We start from the raw sequence: 8,642 nt of genomic DNA on the forward strand, positions 1-8,642 counted from the left end.
GTGTGGTGTGCTGGGTACGGAGTGAAGTATCACGCTGGGTGTGGTGTGCCTGGTGGGTAGTGGAGTGGCACACTGGGTGTGGAGTGAAGTGGCACGCTGGGTGTGGTGTGCTGGGTACGTTGTGAAGTGTCACGCTGGGTGTGGTGTGTCTGGTGGGGTGTGAAGTGGCACGCTGGGTGTGGTGTGCTGGGTACGGAGTAAAGTGTCACGCTGGGTGTGGTGTGTCTGGTGGGTAGTGAAGTGGCACGCTGGGTACGGAGTGAAGTGGCATGCTGGGTGTGATGCCTCGTCCACTGGCCCTGGCCGACAGCCATTATGAACCTCCTGTGCCTGGCACACTAACTCGGTCCTGGGCCTTCCGTAGGTCAACTCAGCCTTGACCCAGTAACGTGGAGGCGGCCCCGGCCGTGGTTCGGTGTTGCTGACCAACGCCACAATAAACGGATTCCCCGAATCGCGCCGCTGTTGCTCGTCATTCACGTGAATAACACGACGGCTACGAAAGCTCTCGACAAGTCTCAGTAGACCAGCTAAGGCGGCACCGCTGAGTTACTACAACGCGGTTCTTGTTGAGAAGCGACCTTGCCATCACAAACGATAGCCCAAGGAAGTGGATTATCATCACGTGTAAATTTATCGAAGCAGCCAAATGCATAGACACAGACACACAGAGACGCATAGACAGCTATATACTCAACTAAAATGTAACTGCTGTATTTTATTTGACCAGGTAAGGCCCCTACTGAGCTGCTTGTGTAGCTCTTTTTCAGAAGCGACCTGGGCATCACAAACGATAGCAGCTTAACCAACTGGATTATCACCATCGTGCACGTGGGAATCTACAGCAGCAGCCAAATGCTCTGAACCCGTGAGCTTGAGTCTAAATGAGGGTAAAAACCGGAGGAAGGGAGAAATGCAGAATCCAAATATACATCAGCAGGCATAGTCAGGGTTGGGATCGAACCCACGACCTCCTGTATACCAGGCGATGGCATTAACATCTCCTAGCCACCACGTTGCTCACGATTTACAGTCACGATTCACATCGTCGCTGTTTATTCCAGGGTAGGTGGGGAGGGGAGTGGTGGTGGCGGTGCTGGTGGGTTGTCCACTGCTGGATGGTTATGCTGGGCGTGGTGCAAAGAAGGGAAGCCCACGGATGAAGCTGTCCAGCTTCTGCTTGAAGAGTTCACTCCTCACCACGTCCCGCTGGCTCACCAGAGGGTTCCTCACCACCAGCTCCACGACAAACTACTCACCACCACCACACACACAATACAAAACTACTCACCACCACACACTACTCACCACCACCACACACACGATACAAAACTACTCACCACCACACACTACTCACCACCACCACACACACAATACAAAACTACTCACCACCACACACTACTCACCACCACCACACACACAATACAAAACTACTCACCACCACACACTACTCACCACCACCACACACACAATACAAAACTACTCACCACCACACACTACTCACCACCACCACACACACAATACAAAACTACTCACCACCACCACAAACTACTCGCCACCACCACCACACACTACAAACTACTCGCCACCACCTATGATGGCTGGCACGGCACACAAAGGGGCTGGGTGGCCAGCACCTTTGTCTCCCCAGTGGCGATGTTTACACACCACATCAGGTACTCATTTGAGGCCGAGTCGACCTAGGGAAGGCCCAGGACCAGTTCAGATAATTATCACTGGTGTTGGCCGTTAGTGGGAATCGAACTCGGGCCGCCGGATTTGTAGCGCAGAGTAGCGCTAACTGCTGCACTACCGCTCATCCTACTAGACTACTCACCACAAGGTGCACTTTGAGGCCTAGTTAAGTGTCGAAGGCTCACTGCTGCCAAGAGATAATGGCATAGTCCCAGCAGGTGCTGCCGTGGGTTGACTGACAGATGACTGGCTGATGCACCACCTGTGCCCCCCCATACTGTGCCAACTTGCTACGTTCTATCCGCCCGGCGCTCCGCTCTTTGTGAGCGTTGCTCCTCTGCCCTCCGTTGCTGCTGGAGGGCGACCGCCTCCAACTGCCCAGTAGCAGCGTCCTTCACGAGCCTCCTCCACAGAGGCCGATCATGACACCGCCGGTACCAGTAATTAGCAAGTCCACTCAGCTCCACATCCTCTTGTACCATATTAATCCATCTCTTCTATAGCCAGTGTCATGCCCGTTTATCCCCCTCTATCCGGCCGAACAGAAACTGCTTGGGCACCCGGTGGCTGGACATGTGGGCTACATGATCCAGCCAACGTAGCCTTGCTTGCCGGAGTAGCTCACTGATGGGACTGTGTCCTGGTTCAACCCAGGATGAATAGTAGGCAGGGCCAGTCTGAATATTTCTAACTGGCGCAGATGTTCCAAGCACAGGGGACGGGAGGGCATGACTGTGGCCGAGAAGACCCAAACTTCGTGTGGAGCGACAGACCAGGTAGCTTCCACATGGTGTTACGCAGCCGATGTAATGCCACCCGACTGATTTGGATTGGGAACTCTGATGGGACTGTGTCCCGATCTTTTACAAATCTGAACTCCTCACACGGTAATCCATCCTGGGTTTAACCCAGGCTGATATCGTAGGCAGGGTCGGCCTCAATATTTCAAACTGGAGCTGATGTTCCATTCGGGGGATCCACGGTTCATGGCTAAGAAGGCCTGGAGCTTGGTAAGGAGCGAGAGGCCAGGCAGCGTGCACACAGCACAGTGGCAGTGGTGGATGTGGCGATGTGGCGATGTGGCGATGTGGCGGTGGTGAATCTGGTGGTGTAAGCTAAAGTGAATCTGGTGGCGTAAACGGTGGTGAATCTGGCGGTGTGGCGGTGGTGGACGTGGCGATGGTGGACGTGGCGATGGTGGACGTGGCGATGGTGGAGGGCTAACCGTGCTATAGATCTGGTGCAGGATGTCACGCAGGGAGCCCACTTGCAGGTCGGTGTTGAGCACAACGCGGACGCCGCTGGGCGTCTCGTAGTAGTGCAGCTTATAGCGGCTCGTCTGGAAGTTCAGGAAGCCATCTTTCCTGCGCACCACCCATGCTGTCAGGGATCAAAAACCTCGAGCCCTGCGAACACCCGTCACACATCCATCTGCCGGCTCATTCGCCCACCGGCTCATTCGCCCACCCACTCATTCGCACACCCGCTCGCTCTGCTCACCCGCTCACATGTCTACCCGCTCACTCTGCTCACCCGTCCGCTCGCCCGCCCGCCCGCCTCCTCGCACGCTCGTCTGCCCACTGTGTTCTGTGTGTGGTGAGTGTATGTGAGTGTGGTACGTATATGCTGTGTGTGTGTTGTGTGTGGTATGTGTGTTCTGTGTGTGGTTAGTGTATGTGAGTGTTATGTGTTTATGGTGTGTGTGTGTTGTGTGTGTTTTGTGTGTGGTGAGTGTATGTGAGTGTGGTGTGTATGTGGTGTGTATGTGGTGTGTGTGTGCTGTGTGTGTGTGTGATAAGTGTATGTGAGCATGGTGAGTGTGGTGAGTGTATGTGAGTGTTATGTGGTGAGTGTATGTGAGTGTGGTGTGTGATACGTGTATGTGAGCATGGTGAGTGTGGTAAGTGTGGTGAGTGTGGGTGGTATGTGGTGTGTATGTTCTGTGTGTGGTGAGTGTATGTGCGAGTGGTGTGTATGTGGGGTGTGAGTTTGATTAAAAGGATACATGTCCGTGGGAGACATTTTGCTGATGAAGGATTTGATGGAGAACAGCATCCCGTACATCAGCTTAAACTCCTACACACACATACACACGCACACAGTCACACATGCTCGGATGGATACACAACAACAACAACCGCCATTCGCCACGAAGTGGCGGTGACGTCACCACGACGCTTGTGCCAGGCCATGTGCATCTTGAGGCCACGTGAAGTGTCGAACGCCCGCTGGCAGGTCACGGGGCAGACCCAGGTGCCACGGGTCGACTGACTGAGATGACCGAGATGACTGGTTGATGCACCACCTGTGCCCCCTACTGTGCCAACTTGCTGTGCTTTAGCCACCCGGCGCTCCGCTCGTTGTTGTGAGCGTCGCTCCTCCGCCCTCCGTTGTTGCTGGAGGGCGACTGCCTCCAACTGCGCAGTAGCGTCCTTCACGGGCCTCCTCCATAGAGGCCGATCTTGACACCGCTGGTACCAGTCATCGGCTGGTACCAGCTCCACGTCCTCCTGCACCACATCACTCCATCTCTTCTCTAGCCCGTGCCGCGCCCATTTAGCCCCCTCGATCCGGCCGAACAAAAGCTGTTTTGGCATGCGGTGGCTGGGCATGCGGGCTACATGACCCAGCCAACGCAGCCTTGCCTGCCGGAGGAGCTCACCGATGGGACTTTGCCCAGATCTTTCAAGGATTTGTGAGCTCCTCACACAATCCAGCCTGGTTAAACCCAGGATGGATCGTAGGCAGGCCAGCCTAAATGTCTCCAACCAGCGAAGATGCTCCATTAGGGGGTTCCACGTTTCGCAAGCGTAGAGAAGGGAGGGAATGACTGTGGCCGAGAAGACTTTAAGCTTCGTGCGGAGCGACAGACCAGGTAGCTTCCACAAAGCGTTACGCAACCGATGAAAAGATATTGCCGCTCGACTGATTCGGAGTGAGACCTCTGCTGTTAAACTGGAGCCGGTTATAAGCACACTGCCCAGGTATGGGAAACTCTCCACTCTCTCCACTACTGCCCCATCACCGATTGGGAGTTGTGGGGGTGGAGTGTCCGATGGTACAAAATACCCAGGCAGGTGTTTAGTTTTGGCTGATAGTATGTCCCCACCTCTTAGTGGCAAGCTCCAGGTTCAGCAGCAGTGCCTCCAACTCATCCTCTGAGTGAGCAGCAATTAACAGATCATCGGCATACAAAACATGGTTGAGCAATAGGAAGCCATGCCTTGACCGCACCCAGGCATCGATCAGCCTCCCATTGTATCTGTACCAGATGGAAATTCCTCCGGTACAGCTATTGAAGGCTTCACGAACTACGTGGTAAAAATAGATGTTAAATAATGTGGGAGCGTGAGGACATCCCTGTCGCACCCCAAAGTGAACAGAGAATGGCTCCGACTCCCGGCCACGTAGTTTTACCCGGGCCCGCTCACCATCATGAAAGTCCTTAATGATTGTAAGAAGCGGGTCAGGGACTCCGAAAACACGAAGAACAACCCAGAGCCCAGGTCTACTGATGGTATCATAGGCCTTGACCAGGTCAACAAACCTGAGATGTAGGTCTTGTTGGAATTCCCTACACCTCTGCTGTAGCCGACGGACAGAAAATATGGCATCTGTGCAGGACCGCCCTTTCCTGAAACCGCATTGGGGCTCCGCAAGCCCCTCCTCAGCGTGCCTAGCAAGGCGATGTTGAATAATCCTTGCCAGGACCTTTCCCGGCACACTGAGGAGTGAGATGCCACTGTAGCTGCTACAGTCTGTGCGGTCCCCCTTCTTAAAGAGGGGGACCACCAGGGCATCCTTCCAATCCTGCGGAACCCGTCCAGCGGTCCAGACTGTTGTTATGTCATATAGGGCAGTCTGTGTACAAACGCCACCCGCCCTCAGCATTTCGCTTGGGAAATCATCTCTGCCCGGTGCCTTTCCTGGTCTCAGACTTTAGATCGCCTTCAGTACTTCCTCAACAAACGGCACCTCAGCCAGCCACTCACAGGAGGTGACTTCTTCCAATATCTGAGGCACCGCGAGTAGCAGCAGCAACGATGAAGGCCGGCACTGCGGCACACGAGGGTGCCACTAACACGCCCGGTCAGCTTTGTCTCCCGAGTGGCGAAGTTTGCATACCGCACCAGGTACTTATTTGAGGCTGAGTCTATCTAGGGGGAGGCCCAGAACCGGTTCAGATAATCATCATCGGTGTTGGCTGTGAGCGGGAATCGAACCCGGGTCGTCAGGTTCGTAGCGCGGCGCGCTAACCGCACCACCGCACTCGGGCACACGTGGGCACTTCAACCGGCATTCACCAGCAAGTGGCGGTGACTTCACCGCGTCTGTGCCAGGCTAGGTGCACCGGGTGCCGTGGGGGTGACCAAACAACCTCACGGGATGGGAACTCTCTACAGCCGCTAATCGTGGAGGCTGCTCCAGCCAAGTGGGGTGAGCAGCATTTCCCGGGCTGCACCTTCACCCGTCGACTAACTTAACCCCGCTCCCCCTTCCCCCCTCTGCACCCCTCCTCCTCCACTACCCTCCTCATTCCTCTCTCCTCCTTTCTCCCCCCTCCTCCCCCCTCATGCCGCCTCCTCCTCCCACCCGCTGCCCCCTCCTCCCTCATCCCTCCTCCTCGCCCCTCACCTCCTCGCGGGAGATGCCGGCCGTCTTGCGCCGGTTCCACTCGCCATAGTATAAGCACGCGCCGCTCCGGTCGAAGATGTACAGGTTGTGTACCGTCATGGCCGCCCGCTGCCCTCACGCCGAAAGAGGAGACGCTCATTACACGACTCGCACAGAGGCCCGTAGACTCACACACACTCGCACATAGACCCATAGACAGCCAGAGACTCACACAGAGGTCCATAGACACACACACAGACCCATAGACTCACACAGAGATCCATAGACTCACACAGAGACCCACAGACTAATCATACAGAGACCCATAGACACCCACAGACTCACACAGATCCACATACTCACACTGACACTTACACAGAGATCTATAAACGCACACAGACACCCATAGACTCACAGAGACCCTTAGACTCACAGAGACCCATAGACTCACACAGAGCTCCACAGACTCACACAGAGACTAACACAGAGATCCATAGACTAATCACAGAGACCCATAGACTCACAGAGACCCATAGACTAATCACACAGAGACGCATAGACTCACAGAGATCCATAGACTAATCACACAGAGACCCATAGACTAATCACACAGAGACCCATAGACCCACAGAGCCCCATAGACTCACAGAGACTCATAGACTAATCACACAGAGACCCATAGACTAATCACACAGAGACCCATAGACTCACAGAGACCCATAGACTCACAGAGACCCATAGACTCACAGAGACCCATAGACTCACAGAGACTCATAGACTAATCACACAGAGACCCATAGACCCACAGAGCCCCATAGACTCACAGAGACTCATAGACTAATCACACTGAGACCCATAGACTCACAGAGACCCATAGACTAATCACACAGAGACCCATAGACTCAAAGAGACCCATAGACTAATCACACAGAGACCAATAGACTCAAGAGACCCATAGACTCACAGAGACTCATAGACTAATCACATAGAGACCCATAGACCCACAGAGCCCCATAGACTCACAGAGACTCATAGACTAATCACACAGAGACCCATAGACTCACAGAGACCCATAGACTAATCACACAGAGACCCATAGACTCAGAGACCCATAGACTCACAGAGACTCATAGACTAATCACACAGAGACCCATAGACCCACAGAGCCCCATAGACTCACAGAGACTCATAGACTAATCACACAGAGACCCATAGACTCACAGAGACCCATAGACTAATCACACAGAGACCCATAGACTAATCACACAGAGATCCATAGACTCACAGAGACCCATAGACTCACAGAGACCCATAGACTAATCACACAGAGACCAATAGACTCACAGAGACCCATAGACTAATCACACAGAGACCCATAGACTAATCACACAGAGACCCATAGACTAATCACACAGAGACCCATAGACTCACAGAGACCCATAGACTCACAGAGACCCATAGACTAATCGACCCTCGGAAGTGACCGGGGAAGTTATATATGGACAGTGTACAGGCGAGGTGAAGTATGGACAGTATGGACAGTGCACAGGCGAGGTGAAGTATGGACAGTATGGACAGTGTGGACAGGCCAGGTGAAGTATGGACAGTGTGGACAGTGTGGACAGTGCACAGGCGAGGTGAAGTATGGACAGTATGGACAGTGTGGACAGGCGAGGTGAAGTATGGACAGTATGGACAGTGCACAGGCGAGGTGAAGTATGGACAGTATGGACAGTATGGACAGTGTGGACAGGCGAGGTGAAGTATGGACAGTGTGGACAGTGTGGACAGTGCACAGGCGAGGTGAAGTATGGCAGTGTGGACAGTATGGACAGGCGAGGTGAAGTATGGACAGTATACAGGCGAGGTGAAGTATGGACAGTGTGGACAGTGCACAGGCGAGGTGAAGTATGGACAGTGTACAGGCGAGGTGAAGTATGGACAGTGTGGACTGTACAGGCGAGGTGAAGTATGGACAGTGTGTAGAACTCTGACTGCTCACCGCGTCTCAGACCGGAAGTGCTCCCCCTGCGGGCCCCGCCCCTTCCGCCCTAGACACGGAACGGAAAAGGCGCGGCCTGTGGGGTGGTGGTGGGGGGGGGTTAGAGGGGGGGGGGTTAGAGGGGGGGTGGGGTAGTGGTGGGGGGGTCAGAGGGGGGTGGGGGTAGTGGGGGGAGTCAGAGGGGGGGTGGGGGTAGTGGGGGGGTGGGGTTAGTGGGGGGGGGGGTCAGAGGGGGGGTGGGGTTAGTGGGGGGGGGTCAGAGGGGGGGTTAGAGGGAGGGTGGGCGTAATGGTGGGGGGGTGGGGTTAATGGTGGTGGGTCAGAGGGGGGG

The 8,642-nt window shown here is 54.7% G+C and overlaps 1 protein-coding gene across 1 annotated transcript; it reads right to left on the minus strand.

Annotated features, from left to right (window-relative positions):
- Positions 1–615: 615 nt before the first annotated feature.
- Positions 616–8,393, minus strand: TRAPPC1 (trafficking protein particle complex subunit 1). Its single transcript, XM_078882726.1, has 5 exons — positions 8,312–8,393; positions 6,331–6,438; positions 3,701–3,771; positions 2,921–3,059; positions 616–1,251 (listed from the first exon to the last, which is right to left on the minus strand). The coding sequence occupies exons 2-5, from the start codon at positions 6,427–6,429 to the stop codon at positions 1,123–1,125; spliced, it is 438 nt and encodes a 145-aa protein (XP_078738852.1). The 5' UTR covers positions 6,430–6,438; positions 8,312–8,393; the 3' UTR covers positions 616–1,122.
- Positions 8,394–8,642: the final 249 nt, after the last annotated feature.

This window comes from Lampetra fluviatilis, chromosome 67 (assembly GCF_964198595.1).
Source record: "Lampetra fluviatilis chromosome 67, kcLamFluv1.1, whole genome shotgun sequence".
Taxonomy (NCBI): domain Eukaryota; kingdom Metazoa; phylum Chordata; class Hyperoartia; order Petromyzontiformes; family Petromyzontidae; genus Lampetra; species Lampetra fluviatilis.

What these genes read in the sequence shown, in the direction of transcription:
- TRAPPC1 (XM_078882726.1), bottom strand. Translation starts at nt 6,429, where the DNA reads ATGACGGTACACAACCTGTACATCTTCGACCGGAGCGGCGCGTGCTTA. An exon ending in CCGGCATCTCCCGCGAGGAG is followed by an intron (nt 3,772 to 6,330) that starts GTGAGGGGCGAG and finishes ATGTGTGTGTAG; the next exon opens with GAGTTTAAGCTGATGTACGG. An exon ending in TGCACCAGATCTATAGCACG is followed by an intron (nt 1,252 to 2,920) that starts GTTAGCCCTCCA and finishes GGTGGTGAGTAG; the next exon opens with TTTGTCGTGGAGCTGGTGGT.